General features: G+C 38.3%; 1 protein-coding gene across 3 annotated transcripts in view; it reads left to right on the top strand.

Moving 5' to 3' along the window:
- The first annotated feature begins 2,852 nt into the window (after positions 1–2,852).
- The window catches only part of GFRAL (GDNF family receptor alpha like), a 28,792-nt gene continuing 7,985 nt past the window's right edge, over positions 2,853–23,659 (top strand). For 2 of the 3 annotated variants that reach the window (XM_030490668.1, XM_030490665.1), the window contains exons 1-8: positions 2,979–3,013; positions 6,039–6,173; positions 12,884–13,042; positions 14,098–14,547; positions 15,262–15,318; positions 16,030–16,357; positions 18,375–18,634; positions 21,690–21,788. In XM_030490668.1, coding sequence (XP_030346528.1) covers positions 2,992–3,013; positions 6,039–6,173; positions 12,884–13,042; positions 14,098–14,547; positions 15,262–15,318; positions 16,030–16,357; positions 18,375–18,634; positions 21,690–21,788 — 1,510 coding nt within the window. In that variant the 5' untranslated portion in view covers positions 2,979–2,991. Of the gene's footprint in view, positions 3,014–6,038; positions 6,174–12,883; positions 13,043–14,097; positions 14,548–15,261; positions 15,319–16,029; positions 16,358–18,374; positions 18,635–21,689; positions 21,789–23,659 lie in introns of all 3 variants that reach the window. The other variant, XM_030490667.1, reaches the window with a different exon arrangement.

Genomic DNA, 23,659 nt, shown 5'->3' with positions numbered 1-23,659 from the left:
TAGCAATATTAGAAATGCTCATGGGAAAACTGTAAGTAGCATCTTTCTAAAGGGGTGGGGGTTGAATATCCCTTGCCAACACAAATTGTGTTCTTTTTGCTGCTACCTTAATGCCACTGGGATAAATTGTGTCAGTTAACAACAACACTAGAGGCCATTGGCAGGTTGTGGCTCCTGGAGGTCTCCTGTGATGTGTTAGAAATGAAGGTTCTGGCCTTAATTTTCTCTTTTGTAAGAAAAAAATTCTCTTTTGTTCTCTTTGTTCTCTTTTCTTATTTTTACTTATATCTCCAAAAGTAAAATATTCCAAAGTTCCTAGGAATTTCTTCTAGCCATAACTTTAACTTAACAGTACTTTTTGTGTGGAGAATATAAATAAAAAATGAAACATTCATTGACAAATTATTCTGGGCTTTACTCTGGCCAGGCTTTTGTTGAGTAAATAGCATATCTTTCAGACAAAAGTGATACGATCAGAGCTTATCTAAGATTTGAAATTCTAAGGATAGGTAGAAAGTGTTAACTAATTCTTTCCAGAGAACATGGTTATCAAGCTAAAGATTAGTTAAATATGTTAATCAAGCTAAGCATTTTGTTATTTTGATGAAAAGGTTTTTCATTCAAAAACTCTGATATTTTTAAAAAGTATTTTTCATGCAAATATTGATATGTATTTATTTCTTTAGTTTTACAAAATATGATAAATACCTAGACATTTTCTTCTTTAGTTCTGATGTTTTCAGGCACCATTCAATACGGAAAACTTCATAGGTATTTAAAAATCTGTTGACTACCTGTATAAAGTAGAGGTGGTGGGGGGTTTTGCCAGTTCTAGGGCCTTTTTCTCCAAAAAGATCCAAATATTTGGACACATTTAAAATATTATCCAGCTGGATTTATTTTTGAATGAAAATAATCACTGGGAGTTTTCAGTAAAGATAGACCTAATAGTGAGTAATAGCTATTAATGGAGATAGATATGGCTGTGAGAAGACAGGATAAGATTTTAAGACCCATATAGAATTTGATGCCTGTTGCATGTGACAGAAATTAAAGCATCTTAAAGAAACTTCTGGGCTTCTGATCCATCCAAAAAAGCCAGGTGAGGAACAAGCATTTCTTATCTAGTGTATAGATATCGAAAATCATGTAAAAGCTGAGCTTTAATTGGATTTTGTTACCTCCAACTGTTTTGATATTCTAATATTTCCACTAGCAACTCAGGAACATAAAAATGGAGTTCTCCTGCCATTGTTTCTGCTTGGTCATAGCATCATTAGGCAATCACAACATATTTGTTTATATCTGTTACAGCATATATAAATTGTTGTGCCGCCATGATTCTGGTGTTTTGTCTCTCAATATATTTCACAGGAGGTCTGATATCCTGACCTCTTTCTCCTTTTCTGTTGTCACTGTAGTGATAAACGTGTGCTCTGCAGTCACAATGACTGCAAGATAATTTCTTCCCTCTCCACCTCAAAAAGGGCAATTTTTTCCCCTTTTCTTCTGGACTGCATAGAGGGCACCATCTCATTCTCACATATTAGCAAAATTGGTGCATGTCATTAACCTGGAGAGTGCTTTAGAGGAAGGAGAGGACACTAAACATTAGCTTAACTTATCCCTCACTCTAAGATGCATTGCAAAGTACTGCTGCATGTTACAGTGGATTAAGGCCAAGGCAAATTTAGCCTTCCAACCTAATATTCATCTCACAGCTAAAATTATATACATCTCACAGTCTACTCCTTTTACATGACAATTAGTTTTTTCTCTGGCTGTTGGATATATTGGATTAAATAGTCTTTTATTTTCTTGCATATACTTTTGGGGGAAAAAGACAAGTATTTGGCAATGTTGGCATTAAGAGTTTAGTTAAAGAATAGAATAAATTAAATTAAAATCTGAGTTAAAAAAAAGATAAAAAATTATATTCAAGACTGAATTTTCCTAAGCCACCCAAAATTAAGCAAAATATGAAGGTGGCTCAAGTTTTGCTTTGTCAATAAGGACAGTATTTCAGCCACTAGATCTCTATCTCTGCTAACTTTTCAGGAAGTTTTATGCTACCTTTTTGTTTTAAGTATTCAAGGACCAAATCCAATTAAAAATGTTGTGCATGGGATAAGCCATTTGTGAAAATAAGACTCAGGAGTAGCATGGATTAAGCAACAGGGATCTATTATTTCCTTATCCTTCTGGTGCAAAGCAGAGAGCATCCAGCAAAGTCAGCAGATATATGATAGTATGCTTTATGGTTGATTTAATTTTTATTCAGTACTCAAGTTGGGTGCTGATTTTTGTATGGCAAACTGGTTTTTGATGTCTTTTAGTGAAACTCCTGAAGTTAGACCCATAGTCCAGTATGGGTCTAGACTATAGACTAGTTATTTGTTCCTCTGGTCTGCTGTCCATCATGCTCCGTAGTTCCTTTCTCTCCTTAATAGATCACGATCCTATTCCACATCTGGTATGAAAACAAATTCCCTTCTCAAATGCATTGAGAAATATTTGCAGAAGATCAACAGACATATCAACACGCATTTTATGAAGAGCTTACAGGCAGCAGCCAAAGACTTGCTCTGTTAGTTTCTCCGGAAGCCAAGTGGGAACTGAATGCAGAGGGAGAACCAGACACTGTAAGAAATGCCAAGGAGCCACGTCTCATCCAGACATGGTCCAGCTTAGCAATTAAAGCAACAGGAGAAATGTAAGCAAAGCGTGCAGGGATGTCAGCGAAGAAGCTCTGGGGAGTGGGAGGTAGCTTCATCCACGGCTCCCGACCGAAAGAGGTGTGCAGAGACAGATGCGGTATCGACCCCGGGAGGGCGGCAGCCCTTGGCCCGGCTCCCAGTGCAGTAGGTCCCCGTGGGGACGCTGCCGGGCCGGCGGGAGGGGCGCTGTCCCCGCCGCTGGTGCTGAAGGGGCGGTGCACCTGCAGCCCGCCGCCAGCCGCCCCGCGCCCAGCTGCAGCCGCCGCGGCTGGCCATGGCCGCGCTCCTCTGCCTTGGTAAGTGTCGCGGGAGGCGGGGGGAAGACAGGGCAGCCCCGGCCTCGATAGGAGACTTGCTTCGCCCCGCGCTCTCCTTACAGCTCCATCCATTCCCCTTCCCCTCGGGAGCCTCAAGGCGGGGTTGAGCAGGTGCCTGTCGGGGGTTCACACCAGTGTGCGACGTCCGGGCCCCACGGCTGGGCGCAGACTTTAGCCTCTCTCCGGGCAGCGTGCCTGAAGCGGGAGGGACAGCAGGGGAGCAGGGCCGGCAGTGACAAGAAGTTGAACCAGCGAGGAGACCCACAAACGGAATGCCTGGTCTAAATAACAGCCACTTGTTTGACAAGTGGAAAGCATTTAGAGCTGGCAGGGCTGCACAGAGGGCTCCTGGCATGTCCCTTTGGGTCTGAATGGAGAAAAAGGGAAAATCGACAAAGCTGGTACAGAAGGGTTTGATAGAAGAGAATACAATGAGACAAGTATATTCCAGTTTCTTTTCTTACACTTCTCATCTCTGTATATTGTATATGTGCTGCTTCTTTCTTTGACACCTCACTACTCTGAACTCATATTCCACTGTTAAAAACATTCTCTAGGTAGTTCTGTCCCAGGTTTTGTTAGAATAAAGCTGTCCTTTATTGCTTTTCAACTATATTCAAACTATATTCCACTACAGTTTGCCTTTCTCCTTTGGAGCTAGCTATCTCGCTGCTCTCACCATTGGATAGAAACCACAGCTTGGTTCCCATTATTCATTATTATCTACCAGACAGTAATTCTGCACTCATGGGAGAGAAACTGTAATTCCTCCATTCCTCAGTTCTCAATCTGCAAAATTGAAGTGCTAAAATGTCCTTTTTCCCCCCTTTTCACTTTAGACATTTTTCAGGATGGAGAACTTTACACCTACTCAGTGAATCAATGGGCACCTCTACAAAAATACAGACACCTGTAGAAATCTAAATTTATGTGTTTTCATGTCAAAACAGATGTCTCTAAAAGTTTTAGTTACAAACTAGCTCTTCAATGCCCATCCATATCATGTCATTAGGTCTAGAGAAGCTAGCTTCAGTCACAGATTCTGCCACTTGGCTTTTTATTTTGCAAAGGCATCTGCTCCTTTCTGTGGGCGCAGTTTCCAGGTGGGTTTGAAAGAAACAGAGTCTGAAATAATCCTTACAAAGGAGCAGGAGGTGCTCACTGGCTGCTCAGTCAGTCCTACTTTGACTATTCTTTTTCAGCCACTGGTTCTCAAAAGCTGACTTAACAGGAGGGAGACAGCACAGAGTCTTTGCACTGTGGATCCTAATCAGATCTTCCATTGTGTTAGTACTTACAAAATAGGTAAATGGTCAACCAGCAAAATACCTTTTCTTTAAAACTTCCTGAATTTGTAATTTTGAATTTTCTTTTCACCCACATGGTATTTGACAACTTTTTTCCTTTATCATTCAAATAAATAGTAATTTCACAAGTAGAAAGAACTTTTGGAGACAGTGACAGGACTAAAATGTTGTCAGAATGAGCCAAAAATTGTCCCTATGGATGGGCCAGCTGCACATTCCTCAATGTCAAGTGACAGGAGCCGTTTCTATGGATCAGTCTTTCAGGCTCACTGGCAGATGCAGCCCAGGACAGTGTTTCAGGTTGGAAATCACTGAAACAACAACCAGCCCTGAACAGACCTGAGAACTGGCAGGAATATGCACAGCTGAGGAAGGATTAGCACCAGCTATAGTAAGCACAAGCGGTCTCTTCTGCGTCTCATAGGCACACCAGACACTATGTCAGTTATGAAGCATTAAATGTTGCTTCATCTTTATCGGTGTGCTTCCAGAAAGTGTTCCCTACAGCAGCACTATTGTATCGCAGGTAAGCATCATTTCCAGAAAGGATGACAGCACCTCTAAAGAGTAGTAGCTCTTTAAGATTATGAAAAACAATATTTGATATGTAATTTCTTATTTCTCAAATGTATCATTGGAAACATTACATTTCTCTGGATAGGGTCTGGACAAGTCTTGAGGGAATATTTCATGCCTCTTGCAGATGATGTTTAAGGAATTAAACAGTGCTGGTTATTCCTCAAATTCCATATAAACTTACCTGAACATAAGGAAAAAAAAAAAAAAGGAGACTTGGTGTGAAGATGTTGTGTCCTTCAATACCTAAGTAAACACACCCATCAGGAGTTCAGCAGCTAGTTTGATGAGGCATGAAATCAGTGTCTGAAACTTAATTTTGTAGAAAATTAAGACACATGGTTACAAATTAGATGTTGTGTTACCATGGCAATGTTGATGAAAGAGCTAAACCCCAACTAATTTGTCTTTTCTTAGCAAGGCAATTAAATTTTCTACTGATAAGCCAGAGATGGTGCTGATTTAAAATTCTTTACCTTGAAACCTCCATATTAGGCTTCTGTTTTAGAACTTTTCAATGCAATTAACACAGCCTTTCGGTTCATTGCACCCAGAGAAACAGATAAAGACATAAATGTGGGGATTGCTTTCAAAAAATGATGCATCTGTGAAGTAAAACCAAAGAGGGTGAAGAGTACTGCATTATGAAATAAAATCTCTATTATCTGACAGTTGTGTAGCTGTCAAATCTCTGTCATTTGGTCTATTCATAGGAATTCCTGTGTAGTCACTAGCTTGACAAAATTGCAGTCCAAATAAAATGCTGTTTCTTTTGAATTTTATGCTATCTTCCTTTCTACAATTTATTATGAATCTCAGAACTTGAGTCATTCCTATATATCTATAGGCTTATGTCTTATATAGCTATGGTTTTTGCTATAATACCAGGGTAAAACCAATACAAAATATGCCACACCACAACTTTTAAAATTTAAAATTTAAATTTAATTTTACAGTTATGTAACTGAGGAAAAGATTCATTTTGTTTAAAAGTAACTTGGTAGAACATTTGAATCTATAGATAAACTTCAGTAAATTAGATTGTTGTAATCTTAGTGTAAAGCAAAAAGGTCAATACAATATCTACTGTATTGAATAGTTATTATATTCTGGTTTTACAGTGTTGTTCATGTACTTTACAAGTATATCTACTGCCCAGACTACTGACTGTCTTCACCTGAGGGAGCAGTGTATAAATGCTGCAAATGGATGTGAGAGTGTCTGGAATGTTGTTGAAGATGTCTGCAATATTTCAGGTAATTCCTTATGGTGTACACAGCTTTATTCTGAATTGCTGAATGGTTGCATATTCGTAGTTTATCATAATATTGCTGTGGTGACTGAATAAAATCAGTGAGATTTCAAAGATAAAATTACAACAAGTCAGTCAACTTCTGAAATCCTAGACAGTGGCCAATACTATACTACTAAAAGTCACACTGGCTCTTCAATAGGGTAATAAATGAAATTTCTGGACCATGAGCAAAGTCAGAATCTGAATCAACTCAAGAAGCCTGAATTCATCAGAAATATGCTCTTGTGGGATCCTGTCAAACAAAGCCAGCATGCAGCTGGAAAAAATTACCAATCTTGTTTTCCATAATTCTAAGGAGTTGATCTACCCCGTCCCTGGCAGTACAAGGCCAGGTTGGATGAGGCTTTGGGAAACCTGGTCTAGTGGAAGGTATCCCTGCCCATGGCAGTGGGGTTGGAACTAGATGATCTTTAAGGTCCCTTCCAAACCAAACCATTCTGTGACTCTATGATTTTGCACAATACGCTTAACAATGTAGTGGTTATTTAGAGTAATTTTAAAATATTGTATTAGAATAAGAAAAAATCAAATAAATCATGCCACAAAGGAAGTTGTGTTGTAGGGAGGCATATTGTATTTAATCAGTGAATAGTATCTACATGTCAGTGTTTCACTTGCAGGGAGTGATTGTATGATAAAGTGCAGGTTACAATGTGACTAAGCCTCCTTGAATTGTTAAACAGAATCTCACATAAATGAAAGCAGATCAGTCTCTATCTGTCTCTGTTTATTGCACTCCCAACACTTGGTGCATCATTTCAAAGTAAGGAGTGTTTTAGGTGGGGAAAGACTAGGTTTTACAAGTTTGATCTGAAACTCATCCTAATCTCTGTTGTCATTCAGATGAAAACTTTCCTTCCTCCAAAGTCCTATTATCTTCTCAAACAAGTCTTGAGTATCAGTCACCATCTTTCTCTTTAAATCCTCCTAATACCTTCTGGTTAAATGTTAAATATTCACTTGCCAGGTGCTGTGAACATGGAATGGAGAAAAAGAGTGGCAGTGCAGTGTGGTAGTGTCATTAGACCAAGATAGTAATGATAACTTTGTTGACTGATAAATGTCAAGGGCCTTGATCTACCAAGGCTACATCAGTACTAGCAAATGAAACGGGCCAAGGACTATTTTCTGGCACTGAGTTCATCATGGGGTAGCACGTATCCATACAAATAAACTGTCTTACCCCTATGCTGGCTGCACAGAACTGCCTTTTGGGAGTGACTCCAGCTCCACACTATCTTCACAGTCTAGCTGGGTTGGTCCAGACTGGGTACCATGCAAAAATGCAGCAGTACAGACATAGTCACTTGCCATTAGCTTAGCCCATGACTTGGTCCTCTTCATAAACGTAGCCAAGGGTCTTTAGGTACATAACTATCATTTCCAGCAACTTAGTTCCATGAGGCAGATTCTCTGTTACTGGGAATCAGAGGTATCTATATCTCCATGGAAACCTCCCTTCCCTTGATATTGACATTATTTGAACAAAACCAGCCAGGTCCTGATGCCATAATCTGTTCTGAGGCTCAGCTGCAGCAGAGTGGATAAAGTGAATGTCCCTCTGCCTGTCTTGATGTCAGGACCCAGTCTCACATTTGCTCTGTGTGGGTAGCCAGGCAGCAGAAGATACTGCTTGACTTCATGGTCAATAGCCTATTGCTAGAGCATTCACCTGCAGTGTAAGCTACGTGGATGCCTCTGTCTGCCTGATTTGTTGCAGAGATTTGTTGCAGAGAACCCAAGTGCCCAAGTCACAAGGCAGTATTTAAAAGAATTAGAGTAGGATTCCTTCTTAGTATTTCCTGTTCCAGGTACGTATCTGTTTTGTGCAGAGTGGCTGAATACTTTGAAGAACAGAATAAATGAAAAATACATGATAACCTAATGGTTCCCAAAGGAACTGGGTTTCAGCTCATGTTCCGTTGAGTTATTAAATATTTTATGTGAAGTGGAACAGTTTCAAAAGATATGGCTGCTGTTTGAAAAAAAAAGTATTGAAATATGCAGTACTTTCCGCCTCAAGACAGTGACCTAAAGATGCGCTCTCTAGAACCAAACCTCTTCCCCAAATCATAAGAAGCCAAGTTTGCTTCTCTTGCATCATTCACAAAGGGATTAGCACAAAGACTGCTTGACATAAAGATCAGGATTGGTACTGTAGTCTATTCTTCATCATTCCCAGCAAACATCATTCCCAGCATGATGACTTCTGTGGTCTTCCCTTCGAATTTATCGCATTGTCCTATAATATGCTGTTTCCTTCACTTATTGTCCTATGTGCTTATTCACTGATATTAATGGTATTTGTTACTGGCTCAGAGAAACCTACTGAAAATAAGCTCTTCTTGTAATTGCTTGTTTGGTTTTGCATTTGAATATTTTCTTAGGATAATGGCCTTTGGCAAGGACTCTCCAGCATTGCAGGTCACTTAGATATTGTGTTGGGTCTAGGACAAATTATTCTAAATGTGCCTATTAGGTGCCATGACCCCAGAGAGTGAATAACAAGAGTCAATAACTTTTGTTAAAAGAATCACTCTGTCAAGAGTACTGTACATATGCAAGTCTAAAGACTTCATGGATGAGCTGTAGGAATGGAAAAAGCCCTTCAGTGCTGAGCATGAAAGTGTTAGGTGGAAGCAATAGGCAATGGAGCAAGTGCTCCTTTTGCTAGTTTCTTCACGAAAAACCGAACTACAAATTGTAATTACACTCCTACTCTGTGGTATGAGTTCAACAACGCAGTCCCTCAGGCTGTAACCTCCAAGTTAAATGTGTGCATTATGAAGACCTTCATGTTTTGCTCTTCAGAGCACGTCTGGGAACACTACAGATGACTGACTGCCTGAGTCACTCCTTTCTCTGTCAAACTGTCCATCACTGCTTCCCTGCTACTACAGCAGCATTTTCAGAGTCTCAGTTTAAAATCCTCTGAGTCCAATCCTTCTTCCTTTTCCTGTTCTGTGCCAATGTACAGTGAAAAAAAAAAAAAAAAAAACAAAACCAAACCAAACAAAAGCAAAAAAACCCCCCAACAAACCACAAAACAAAAGAAGGTTAAAATTAGCTTCCAGGTCAGGATGGAAAAGACTGAAATATTTAACTATGATGGAATCAAACGTTTTAACTTTGAAAATGTCAAAAATGTTTCAGCACTGCAGAATGAAGTTCTTTAAGTTTTGGGGTTTTCTGGGTTTTGGTTTTGGGTTTTGGGTTTTTTTTTCCCCATCTGTTATTTCATTGGGGGAAAAAAAGTAGAAATTTCTGAGCACTGATTTAACCATTAGTATACATTTTCTTAATTTTTCAGAACTGGAAATATCTGGGTTCAACAGAAAAAAGCCAAAAAACTCAGATCACCTAAATATTAAGGAATCACAATTTGAATTAGATTCAGAAGAGTTCATTTTTCTCAGAGTAACAGAATCACTGAGGTTGGAAATGATCTCTGGAGATCTAGTCCAAATCCCTTAGGCAGGGTCAGCTGCAGGTTGTTTTCCAGGACTGTGGATTTTTGATATATCCAGTGATGGAGGTGTCAAAACCCACCTGGGCACTCTTCCACTGTTAGACCACTGTCATATTAAAAAAGTTTTTTCTAACCTTCAAATGGAATTCCTTGTATTTCAGTTTGTGCTCCTTGTCTTGCCACTGGATACCATCAAAGAGTCTGTCCCTGCCTTATTCATTCCCCTCCCATCAGGTATTTATACACATGGATATGTGTATTGGTAAACCGCTGCTCTCCTCCAGGCTGAGCATTCACAACCCTCTCAGCCTCCCTTCATAGGACAGATATTCCAGTCCATAAATTATATCTGTGGCACTTTGCAGGAGCCACTCCAGTATGCCCATATCCCTCTTGTCCTCAGGAGCCCAGCACTGGACACAGCACTCCAGATGTGGTCTCACCAGTGCTGGAGGGGAAGGCCCAGTACTTTCCTTTATAGTCTTTAGATGCAATTCCCACTGACACAACTGAAGAACTCACTGTGCATGAACAGAGATTATCTCCCTGGAAATGTCGGGTTCTACTTTGTCATGCTTCTATCTGTGGCCTCACATACATAAATTACATACATGTAAATAAATTGAATTACGAATAATGGCTGCCAAGCATTAGGCCAGAGACCATTTTCTATAAATTTCTTGGAAGCATAGATATAACCTAAAACATATTACCTAGAACTAATCAATGGTAAAGTAACAATAATTGAAAACCACCAATAAAATATTTTCTGTTGTTCATCATGGCTGCATCAATACAGTGTACAAACAGATTAACACTGATAATAGGTTATTTCTGCTGATAATAGGGCAAGTCATAAATCTGATGTGTTACTTGATTCTGTCTATGCCCTTTCTATCTTTGTAGCCCCACAAACTACCTTTCACCTCCTGGTTGTAGGTCGCTGTGATTCATTGCAGTGTGTTTACCGCACTGTTCACAGTGTGTGGCCACTGGATACAGCCCCTGTGTACCTGACTCCTAACGACAACTTGCAGGTGTCGTGAAGACGGATAAGCAAAGTGAGCCTGGGATGTTGCATACTAAGATTTCTGTTTCTTATTCTCCTACCTCTACTCGCCTCCAGCCTTGAAGTGTTCTCAGGACCTTGAAGAAGACAGTCTTTTATACAAGCCCCTCCTGACCTTCATTGTTCTTTTTCTACCCCTGGAATCTGTCCTCCTGAAATTGTCTTCCAAGATTCTTTTACTTTCCTTTACTAACCTGATAAAATATAGAGTAGAAAATCCACCCACCCACCTCCATGGGTCTCCATAGTTGCCATGTCACCACATACTTTCCACCCTATTTTTATAGTCGGGGAGTGTCCTATGACTGTGACCTTCAGTAGATCTTCTGAGCTCCTTGGCTACTGCAAAAAACAAGAAATGTGAGGGCTTAGGGTCAGAGTCTACTACTGAAAATGCAGAAGGCAAGTTGGAGATGGGGTTGGAGAAATACACGCAAGTCCATGCACCAGCACTTCCTCCTTTGGTGATACAAGAGGTGAAGCAGGAGCAGAGTTTGGGAACTCTAGCTCTTGCTGGAATGCAACAATACCCTCTAGCAATGCATGTTTTAATACACCCCCAAAACCTCCTTAGTCACCAACAGCAACTGGAGAAAGAGCAATGAAGACACTTTGAAAAAGGATTTAGAGGTGGCAGGATGGGGATGTATGCTCTGGAACAGCTGATACTCATTCCTTCAGGCACAGGCAAAATGCGCTCTTTCCCCTTGCAGGCCTTCACCTAGACTGCCTTCTGTTGCTATTTGTGTCAACAACATAGAAATGACGTTAAAACTCTAATCACATTAAAGCTTGTCCGTGGCAGCAGTGACACATGGCTGCTAGTTTTGCAGTTTTACTAGAGCACATGGTCTCTGCTGCTCCATGCTAGTCACCAGGAAAGCAGTGAGGCAGGAAGCCAGACACCACCATTGACAGGACAGAGACAATAGCATATGTGCTCAGTAGATTAAAACTGAACCTTGTGCTGCCTCATGACCAGCCTGAATCTTCTGAGCCACATACACCTTATCTTACATATTGTAAAATACTTAATACCTATGGGGCGAAGAGAGGAAATGTGATGGTTTGGGGACCTGTATACCTGTTTTGACAAGGTAGACCATGGCTTTCACAAAATAAAACCTTCTTAAATGGTATAAAACTGTTTCGTATGTAACTTCCTTGAAGAACTTGTAACTTTCTTAAGCAATAATAAGTAATGAAATACTTTTAAAACCTTTCAGTTCATAAAGCAGAAGGTTGATTTATTTACGTTTGTACCACAAACTAGTACATGATCTTTACTTTTACTACCCACACAAGGAAAATATGACCTGGCAGCCCGTGTGAGTACCTTTGTCACTGAGTCTAACTGCACATGCAAGCAATGAGCTTGAAACTGGACTGCCAAACTAAGGCTTCTGCATATTTTTTTAGTGCTAACTTCTCGTTTTTATTATTAAAAATAATAAAAATCAGAATATTCTTGGACTGCTTTAAATTTCTTGTCATTGCCAAACTTAGGCAGTGAAGTTGTTCTATAGGGTAGCAGTCCAAGGACATATCCAAATGGCCAGGCATTTGTAGGCTCCTGCCATTCTCATGTGAGTGAGGGATCTGAAACAGAGCGGACATCTCTCAGCATGGGGTTAGCTTCACCACTATCACAGGCCTGTGCCTGGTCTCCTATGTCTTCTCTCTTACTCTTTTACTTGGCAGTACCTTAGCCTGTACTGTGAATTCATGTCCCTGCACCAGGCACCTAATTTCTACATAGGACCAAGCTGAGTTTCTCAGTGCCTCAGTTCAGGTTGACTCCTGTGCACCTTTTCAGTTTGGTCTCTGTGCCTCGTGTACCTAAATTAAAAGATACAAGCTTAAGATTTTACATCATTTGGAAATGGGAACAAGCATTTTGGCAATGGGTCAGATCAAATAAAAGAAGGCAACTTTATTATATTACTCTGAATATTATTTGAAATCTATTTTCAAACAGGTTTTCAAATGAAAATAAGTTCAAACCATCATCTCTTGGCAATGCATTATTTTTGTGCTTCAATTGAATTGTTTTATGCAACCATATCCCTTTAGCGTTCATAAACATTAACAACATTATAATTTTAATGGTGAGTTCTAGGTAATAGATGCAAGGCAGAAGATGCTATTGGATGTAATAGAATCATCCAGGTCCTGGCTGACGAATACCCAGAATTTAAAAACTGTGTCTGCACTTCAGATGATTTCTGTAGCATCACAACTTTGCTTGGGAAACAGTGCAGCATTGATAAAGGTAACTAAACCTTTAATTATGGTTTTAATTTTAAAATTTTTAATTATGAAGAGCAAAAAGAAATCTATACATTTGTAACCCTCATTTTAACTGGATTTAAGTTTTTTTGCATATTTCTCTCATCTAGAGAATTAGTTTTGCCTTTTCTATAATATTCACACTCCAACATGCATAAGAAAGCAATGCCATATCTGTTTTAAACCAAACAAAACCAATAAAATGCATGTGAGTAATTCAAACAGTTTCTAAAGCTCTTGTTTATTACAGTGGAAAGCAACAGTGAAAATACAATGTGCGTTGAGGGCTACTTGTGGCCGCAAGGAGGCTGAGCATCACTGGATCTATAGATTAAGTGTAGAGAACCGGTACAGAGGAAATAATAACATCCTGATCTGTTACTCTTTGCCCCAAACAAGAGCGGGTGTCTAAAATCTGATGTTGATGTCATTGGAACAGTTCCTTTTGCTTCTAGCAAAATGAAGTAATTTTTTATTTTTTTATGATTGAGATTACATTTCTCACCAGTATAGCAGAAAGTTTGGATGGAGTTATGCTAGTATCAGTTTTACCTACAGATGATAGTTTATGGTGTTGGTAGATACTTTCAGGAGTTAATTCTCCCTGTCTAACTTAAATTACTATTTTAGGTAATGAATGGACCATCTGCTGGAATTGCCATTCTCTCTTTACAAATTATGCGTTGAATGAAGATGATAATCCATAATATGTTCAACCCGTAGGTGGTTAAAATTATATGAGATAAATCCCGTTATGCAGTAATTTTAGTGAGGGTTTCTCATATTACTGTTAGCAGCTGAATTGTTAGACTGTATTATACAGCTAACAGGACACAGTAAGCGTGAGGACGGTTCATTAGTCTGCAAGACTCTGAAATTATTATGTATTTACACGCAGCTCAGAGTGAAACTAAGGCTATTTCATTCATTTTATTGCATTAAGACAATTATCCTTTTCCTGAGTTTGTTTTGCACTGACCAGTGATGATGATCCATCTTCTATTTGATTTATATCCCTGTTTGTACCCGTTTGTACAGAATATTTGGAAACTTCCTCAAGATCAGATACTGAACTGAGTTTTAGGCAACACGGAAACCCCAAAGACCAAGGACACCCAGAAGAATTAGAGAACGACTGCAGCATTGCAAAACAACGCTGTCTAGAGGACCCTTACTGCTTTTTAGTATATAAGAGCTTCCAGCGGGCATGCCAGGCAGACACAGAAAAATGCATGCTCCCGATGGTCAACCAGGCATGTTTGCCAGTGTGGAAAGAGCTGAGGAAAACAGTGCTGGGAGAGTGCAAGTGCTCGGAGCCACTTCAGATGAGATGTATTAAAGTATGGAAGGAAATATTTAACAACCCTTGTTTACAATACTCTCAAGAGAGCCAAGCTTCAGCAGCTAGTAAAAATGATGATGATGATGATGATGACAACGATGATGATGATGATGTTGATGATGAGAAAAATCAGGACACTGACACAGGTTAGTGGTGTTCCAGCAGTCTGAATAATTTCATACATAACAGTGGTGTGCACAAGTCTGTGAAAAAGGTTTTCTTAATAATTTGCAGTTTAACATCGGAAACAGAATAGCTTTAAAAGGCTTATTTAAGTGTGAATGAATAACGTAATAGCAAAATGATAGCCTGAGTGCAAATACTATTGTCCTTCATTGTGTTAATTTGATACAACTTGATCCAAATCAATCCCTCTTAGCATTACACTATAACTAGAAACAATATAAGACCAATAACAATAATTTTCTAATAGCAGTTAGAAAATTATTGTCTGCCTGCCTTGACTTTAGATCAAGACAAGCAGTTAGTTGGACTTAAAGATTGGTGCACTGATGAACACATTAAGGCCTCTGGCCTTTAGTCACAAGAAATCTGACTTTATACTGCACTGAGCAGCTCTAAAAATGCTTCTTGAACTCACAGGATCTATAATTATGTAGATAATGTTATCAGCAGCCATTGATAAACTGTGCTTTCACCCCAAAACTTATGAATGTATGTTACAGTCATTTTAGAATTTGTTAATAGGTCCTATTTTGTCTAGTTAATTTGTTTTATTCTTCTTTATTTTTACTGCTGGCACTATGCCATCAACACAGTCAATACTTTAAAGTTGAAACTAAAACTAAGCTGAGACATGATTTATCACTTATGCTCACATCCATATGTTTTTGTTTTAGACAATATTAGTACAGCAACAAAATTACAATGGAGTTTATCTGCTCTCTATAAACAAGGTAAGTCAGAATTTACTTATGAATCCTAATAACTCATTTTAGCTCTGTGTTCAGATAGTATACAATGTATCTTGAGATTAAAATGAATACTTTTCATTCAAATTACTAAAGAGTTGGTCCAATGTATTTTCAGTTAAGCTACTGGGTAGAAAAGAATCCCAAAATGTCAGGTAGTAATCCTGATCCTGTTAAATTCACAGAAACAAATCTTATCCCATAAACATTTTAGGGTCAGAACTATCTCTAGATATTTTTGTAAGGTTTATAGCATAGGCTACAAATACCTAACTAGCTTTAAAAATCACAGAAAGGCTATTTATATTCTCTTCTCCGTTACTTATTACGTAGCCTAGCATAAGACTGCATGCTGGAGACTTCAACAGTTTCAGGTATCCACTAGACACTAGCTTCTAGGAATTGTTACATACCATGAAGACACTTCCATCTTGCCAATTTTCACTTTCTCCTCCCTTATTTATCTGGCAGGAGCAGAAACTTGCAGGAGGGTTGCTTAAGAGGGCCAAGCAGTGGAAGGGAGAAGTGTGAAGTTCACACAATGAGCTTAAAAGAGGCAGTGCTGGAAGAGCTGGATCAGAGATTTTGGGAGTCGAACTTGTTTTTAATGGGAATGTTGCAGGCAGGATGACTACTAATCACCACTTGACAAAGGTTTTCTTGTGATTTCATTTTAAAAACTGTTATTCTTTTTAGCATACACAGCAAACAGCACCTGCTTGGATGTGAATAAAGAGTGCGTTGAAGATGAAGTATGTAACAAACAGTTGTCACTGTATCTTAAGGCTTGCTCAGTAAATAAGAAGTGCAACATGGAAGAATGTCAAGCAGCCCTAAGGTTCTTCTATCAAAATATGCCTTTTGAAGTTGCCCAAATGATGACATTTTGTGATTGTACCCAGCCTGATGAATCCTGCCACAGAGCCAAAGAACTTCTTCATGGCAAGCCCTGTGCAGTTACTGCAGTTCCATCCCCATCATGTCTGAACGTAATCCACATGTGTGAAGAGAATGACTTTTGCAGGTAAGCAAAGAAAGATTTTGCTTTTGAATACTGATTTGATCAAACAATTTTTATACGTGTCATATATCTCATCTATAACAAAATTATATCCTGCATTGTATATACTGTATGTCAACACCTGTATTTGACATCTTCACATATATCTCCATCCACTGTGGTAATTCCACAAGTAATTCCACAAGTAAACTGAAAAGGTTAATTTTCAGAAAGGTCTGGAATCTAACGTGGGCTTTTCTCCTGTCTTTTTCATGACCCTTAACACCATTTCTGATGGACAAATGATGCTGCTGCATATATTCATTACCACTCTCTTCAGATAACACCTGCCAGTCTGTATCTTTGACCTCCAGTAGTTTGCACAAATTGTGCAGCAGACTGAACAGAGTTTGTTTGGTTAACGCAATTACCTTTTCCACTGCAGAGTCTGACCCTTTGTACCTGACAGCTGTACAACCAACTCGGCCCAGTCAGAAGACTTTCATCTTCTTTTTACCTCAAGCATACTGATACTTGAAAAAAAGCTGCCCTGAAACATACACAGAACACCAAACTCATGAAGAATAACACATTTTTCAGATCTGATTTTATTTTTAGAAAACATATAACAGGATTAGCCCTTATTCCTAATTCTACCTAATTGCCACCATTTGTTGATGGTCAATTGGTCCACTTTCGTTTTCACTGTAGCCACCAGGTCACTTGTGGATTAGTCCTGAATTTTATCTCAAAGCTGTGCTTAAATTAACCTCCAGTCAACAAACCAGGAGGCCAAGTGACACTTCCAGTTATGTGCAGGCTATTCAGATTGGCATCAGTGGGAATTGACCCTTTTTATGTCAAGCAGAATTGGGCTACAAATTCTGTGCATGTGTGTGCGTACACATGTAATATCATAATGGAGACTTGTTGAATTACCTATTATTTTGGGAACATTAATGTTTCCTGGCACTGACAATAAGTGGATATAATTAGCAAAATTAGTCTGTGAATTATGGCTAGCCATATCTGTAAATCAGGAGGTGAATAAAAATAATTCCATTATCACAGAGGTGGCATCTGCTTTAAAACCTTTACTTGTGTAATGAAAATATTTATTATAATGTCCTAACTGGTGTTGTAACAGTCCGTGCTTTCCCATGTGACATGCTTATAACATCTACGCAATATCAACAGTAAATTAATAACCTAATTTTATTATTAAGGAAAAATGTTTTACTATATTAATGTACAATATACAAGAGTTTACCTTTATTGTCTCCTAATGTTTAATGTAAGTGATAAATTGGTTTCTCATTAATATCTACAGATTTCTTTATTAACTTTTAATAGATGTTTTCTATTATCATACATAGTGCATTCAAGGCCAATTTTGTTCTATTCTAAGGGCAAATGAACTGAAATAATTTGAGATTATTGAGCTGGGAAACAAGATAATTCTTGTAATCTATCCCTGCTATCAATTAAACTTTAAGGTCAACTGAATTACTTCTAATTTTTTCTTGAGCCTTGGACATTTTGCATTTCATTAGCATTCAGGGCAGGCGGGGTTGGCATTGAATGCAGATGATTATTTTATGTAAAACAAGTTGAATATTCATTCTTCCTTCATGCTGCCCAACAAAGTGAAGAACAGCACTGGTGTAGTTTCATTGTGATGCAGGTCTAATTCCTCTATCCGCCTTTCTTCTCTGAGGATCTGAGACTGTTGGTATTCACACCGATTTTTGCTGGACCCTGGTAAAATCCCCACAGGTGCTGTGTAGAAATGTAGTTTCATTCACAAAAACTTTTCAATAAACCCAAGTTTTTCCTCGAATTATAATTCTGCAGATTTTGCTCAAACCAATTAGGTGCAAATCAGAACAGAATTTAGGCCACCTATCACTGAATATTGTGATCTTTAAGGCTTAAGTAGTACTTTGGGAACACACTTTATTTTCGTGATGATCCTTAAATGTTTTTTGTGAAATCACAGAGGTTTTAAACTGGCATTGTACACTTCTTTTTCTTTCACCAGGAAAAAATACACAGCTTTTCGGTCAAAATGTTGGAGACATGTGACAAAAAAATGCTACAGTGATGAAGCTTGCCTTGAAACTTTAATCAAAGATGACATGCCCTGTTCTGCAAACACTGATTGCAAAGCAGCCTACATTAGCAATTGGGGCACAATGCTGCGTGTCAAGTGTACCTGCCAGAATTTACCTGCCACAGAGCACTCTTTGTGCAAGCTCTTCCAGCACATGCTTCACAGCAAATCCTGCTTCAGCGCATTACGTGAGTAACACATAAAACTTCAAAGAATAATTCATGTTAAAATGCTGACTTACACCAAATCTTTACTATGTTTCTGATACCACTGATTTCAGCAAGATCTTTATCTGTATTTCTTTTAATACAAATTACAAATTGCACATACTGGTTTTTCCTCTGGTTTTGGGAAATATTTATATTAGTAGTAAATCAATAAAATTGACTACATTTCTCATTACATGAGTTTGCTGGAATAGCTATAAAAGAATAATTTCTGGGATCTATACTATTACACAGATAAGAAAAGTCCAAAGTCTTCCTGTCATTGGATTAATGTTGTACTTTTGTACACTATTTTTACAAATAATATGAGATACAATGTTGTTTTTTTCTTTCTTTTCTTCTTGGAGTCTAAACATTAGTATTGCTTACACACATTTTGCAATAGACTTCATTCCACAGAAAATAATTTCAATGATTTAAATAGGACCTCTGAAAGAAAAACCTGCTTGGAATGGAGGCTTCAGGATCTGGCCTTTAGTAAAAACACTGCGGTTAACTCAAGACAAATAGGATGTACTTTCTCAGAACCAGCAGCGTTTCATGTGCTAAATCAGCTACTTATTTTTGTTAAATATAAAATCCTTGCCAAGTCTTTGTTTAAGATAGAACTGTTAGTGCAATGAATGGCAAAATGGGAGCAAATGTCAGTGTTTTAGTCTGAGCCAGGATTGTGCCTTTGAAACAAACTCCCTATTTGTCACCATCTGTTTTGCTGTGGGTCACGTCACAGGGTGTTTCCACATCACAGAGTGGTTCCAAATCACAGGGTGGTTCCTGGATTCCTGTAGCCTAAAACTGAACTGAAGATTTATCTGCCACCTCAATGCTCCAGCTACATTCAGGCATAGACCATGAACCAGATTAAAGACCAAAGTATCCTCTTTTTCTCAAACCTCTACCTTATTGCACCAGCTATTTTGCTATATAAATCCTCTTGCACTACTTGCTAGTGCATCATACCTTATGCCAGTCATCTTCTATACATAATTATATATATTCTCAACCTACCTTGGGAGAGGTAACTATAGTTAAAGATTTCAGTTAAAAGAAATCACTATTTCATAGTGATTTAAAAGATTTAAAAGACATCTGATGGGCTGTCTTTTAAAAACATGCATTAATTGCATGCATGCACTTCATTGAATGAATTAGCTAATCTTTTAGTTTTAGAAGCCAAGATGTTACCACTGATAGGGGTGTAAATTGTTTCTTGTCACTCAAATTCTACCCAGAATTAAAATCAAATTGCTGAAGTGGTGCCTTTAATCACTACTAAAATTCAGACTGTAAGAAAAGATTAAAAATCATATAACAACTCTCCTGGAAAAGTACCATGACACACTTATATTTGATACTACTGGAGGTGATTTTGCTGATGAATGTTATTTATTTGTTTGTTTGCTTTATGGCTGCATTTAATGGTCCAAATGAGTGATCACATCACTGTGTTAGTTATTCTTCACCTACAAAGCAAAAAGATGACCCTCATGTCATAATAATCAAATAACTGCTCATGAGCTTTTGCCATTCCCTGAAGCAGTCTCAGAATAAAATGTTTTGGGTTTTTTTTGTGATGGAAACTTCTCTAACCCAATTTGGATTGAAGAACAGAAGCTTGCTTGCTCCTGTGGTGCAATAAATTCCTGCTAGTTAAACACAGTTTTGTGATCCTGGGCCTATGGCTGAGTAAAAGATCGGCACCTTTGCTACTGAACATTTGCAGAGCCTTGTGAATCTTGCATTTGGTTTTTCTAGATGTTTAATTGTAATGCAGCTAAACTGAAGAGAGACATGATTATGGGTTTGATTGTAAAGCACAGTGTTAGATGCTATTATCTGCATGGCAGTTCAGAGACGTGGAGTGGGTGCCCTATTGTAGACCTCATCCACTCAGACCTGTAGACCTTCTGTCCACTCATTCATCTGGCCTGGGTAGGAGCTTTGGATAAGTTTCACTCTTACGGCGTTGATGATTTTTAACATCGAAATCTTTCTGAATAGGCAAATAGCCAGGGCTAGGAAAACAGATCTTTGCCTTTAGATCCACAAGTAGTGTTTCCACCATCGCATCTTCCCATTCATGTATGGCCCTGACTTGCTGTAAGTATTTGCTCCTGGGGCTATGCTTACGGGATTAAAGCTTTCTGCAAACTTGGTAAAAGGCTGGAACTGTGAGTAACTGGCTGCTATATGAGATAGAAGCACAACATGAATCAGTGCCAATGTAGGATCAGTGCCACAACAGGAATAAGCAAAAATGCCAGTGACAGAAAGTAAAAAGTTAAGTTTCAAAAATATTTAAGCTGTTTTACTTTTGGATCTCACAGAAAAAAATACAATGCAAGGAGATTTAGTCCACTGTTATTTAGACAATGTTCCAGGCTGCAAACATGAGCCTCTGTTATATTGTTTTCATTCCTCTAGGGAATAAAAATTTCTCAGCTTACAGTTCATCTGAGTGACCACGCATAGTCTTGCATGGTTTAGATTCTTGGTCTGTAAACTACTCTACTTAGGTAAGCCTTTTGTTTTTCATTTCAACAGAAGATAAATATTTTCAGATACATTCATTAAGTTATGCCCACTAAGAGGACAGGCCTTTGCGAAAGAGTTTGAGGTTCAGCAATTCATTTGGAGAATAAGCTCCGCCTTTTGGAAACTATTTGAAACTACTACTCATTTCTCATCACTTCTATACTGGTTTGGTGAGCCCAATTATTTTGCTGGACTGATTTCCAAAATAGTTTAAGTTAAAAGAGAATTTAAGCTGTTTTGAGGCAGAGAATATTTTTAAAGCATGCCTGTCCCCCATAAGACAAAGTACAGGGGAGGGTTAACTGAAATGTGAAAGGAAGAATGGTCATTCACTCATTCACTTTTTTCATTGAGTATCAGCGAACAATACTTTTGAATAGCTGCCTTTATAAATTCTTCGACTCTTATCAAGCAGCAATGTTCACTTAAATCATTATTTTAAACTAATATTTTGAATTCATATTTTCTTTCCAATATTCAGGTCAAATTTCCATTAAGAAGAAAGGTTTTCATTGGGTAAATACAGAAATGCCAGGAGAAAAGCTTTCCAGAGCACAGCTCCATTCTTCTTCAATTAATGGTGAGTTTGGGCAAACCACCCCATGATTTTAATAGAAGTACTCTTAAAAATTTCCTTGTGTATGATAGGGAAGACTAAAGATTCTTTCCCTCGGATGGGTTCAGGCAAGTACTACCTGTTGCTCCCCCATTCAACAGTGTGGAAAAATCTCTCTACCTGTTTGGCTTAGTTTATATAACCACAAAACAAAGATAATGAGACTGAACCAATTTTTCTGATGAGTGGTTTTGAAATAGATGTCTCACAATCACTATATTATAATTGCGGAAAATTAAGCTATTAAGCCCACCAAAGCCTAACTCTCAGTAAATGTAGTAGTCATCAGAGAGTAGTAGTCATAATGTGTAATAGAATTATTAGCTTTGATGTCACACCTACTTCTCTAATATCTCTCTTGACTTTTTGTGCCATAGTAGTTACAACAATGAAATTAGGAAGCAACAGTAAGTGGTCTGAGAAGGGGCTTGTATTACACTCCATCAGACTTTACCTACTCATGCAACAGAAATGCATGCAATTGTGGATCAGGATATCACATGCGCTAAAGAGCTGCATCTGGTTTTATTTCCATGCATTTACAGTAAGCAATTAAGTGACATAAAATTAAAGGATATTGAATTAATATACAAATTTTCTCATTGTTGAAATAATATTAATTTTATATTTCCTTTTGAAGGACCCAATTACACAGTGAGAACAGTAGAGAGCTTAATGCACAAATATCAACTCTAACAAGAATGACCTGTTCTACCTTGCATGGGGCAGATTACAATACGCCAGACATTACTACAAATTAGTTCCCAGAATTGTTCATACTGAACACCTTAAACAGTGAAAAAAATAATTCAAACTCTCTGTGCAGTACAAAATGAAGGGACTTCTTATCACCTCCATCCTTCAACTATTGCTGAAATGAGCAACCTGGAAAGTATAAAAATCAATTCATGGGAATGGGATTCCTGAAACTTGTATGTCAATAGTTAAGCAATCAGCTATAATTTTAGCACTAAAATTGCTTAAGAATCATGCATGTCATCCAAATGCTCTATGTAGCCATCAAAGAAAGTTGGGGACCCTCAGAGGAAGATCACCCCCCTTTTCAGACTGTCCTTGCTGGGAGTGTTGGATTTTCTTTGCCAGATACAGAGAGAGCTTGAATCTTGAGCTGGAACGAGACTCCAGTGGTTAAATAATGCAGGTTAGACTGCAAGAAATCCTGCTCTAAGTCAGAAAATATAAAATGTCAGATATTTCACCCCTGCAACTAGTTTTAACTGCAGACCCTTTCAGTGGGCAAAATGTGTTATACTTTCCCTTAGAGATTCAGAGAAATGTTTGCAAAAAGCAGCCTGCACCCCGTTAATTCCTTTCCCATTGAGGTCTGAATACTTTCCAAAAATCTGTCCTTGAACTCTTAACAGAATTCTGGATCGCCTTAGAAAAATAAGAAGAATGCTGACCAGCCTAAACCATACCATAAAATATTCCTTCTATTTGAGCTGTCATGTAAATTAGATGAGAAGTCTCCAAGCTATATATATAAACATCACATAGGAAGTCAGGTCAAGGAGAAGAATCTGATTCACAATATCTACCTGATGATAAAAACCATATTGCAAATTGTTTCATAAATCCCACTGCCAAAAATCTAACCCAGTACCCTAGATTCATATGCTAGTAAATGTACATTACTCAGGCTGCAAAGGGAGTTATCATCTTTACAAAATATTTATCTGTTCTGAAATCACATCCCAAGAAGAATCCCAGGGTGCAGAGGCAAAATGGTTAAATTGTCAAATACAGCCATTTTTGTGTGTGAAGGTACTTGAAGATATTTGCTTCTTGGCTATCTTCTGCTTGGAAAGCAGGAG

The sequence above is a fragment of the Strigops habroptila genome, chromosome 6 (assembly GCF_004027225.2).
Source record: "Strigops habroptila isolate Jane chromosome 6, bStrHab1.2.pri, whole genome shotgun sequence".
In the NCBI taxonomy this organism is placed as follows: domain Eukaryota; kingdom Metazoa; phylum Chordata; class Aves; order Psittaciformes; family Psittacidae; genus Strigops; species Strigops habroptila.
The sequence above is the reverse complement of the archived record's forward strand: the minus strand, read 5'-3'. Positions and strand labels throughout refer to the sequence as shown.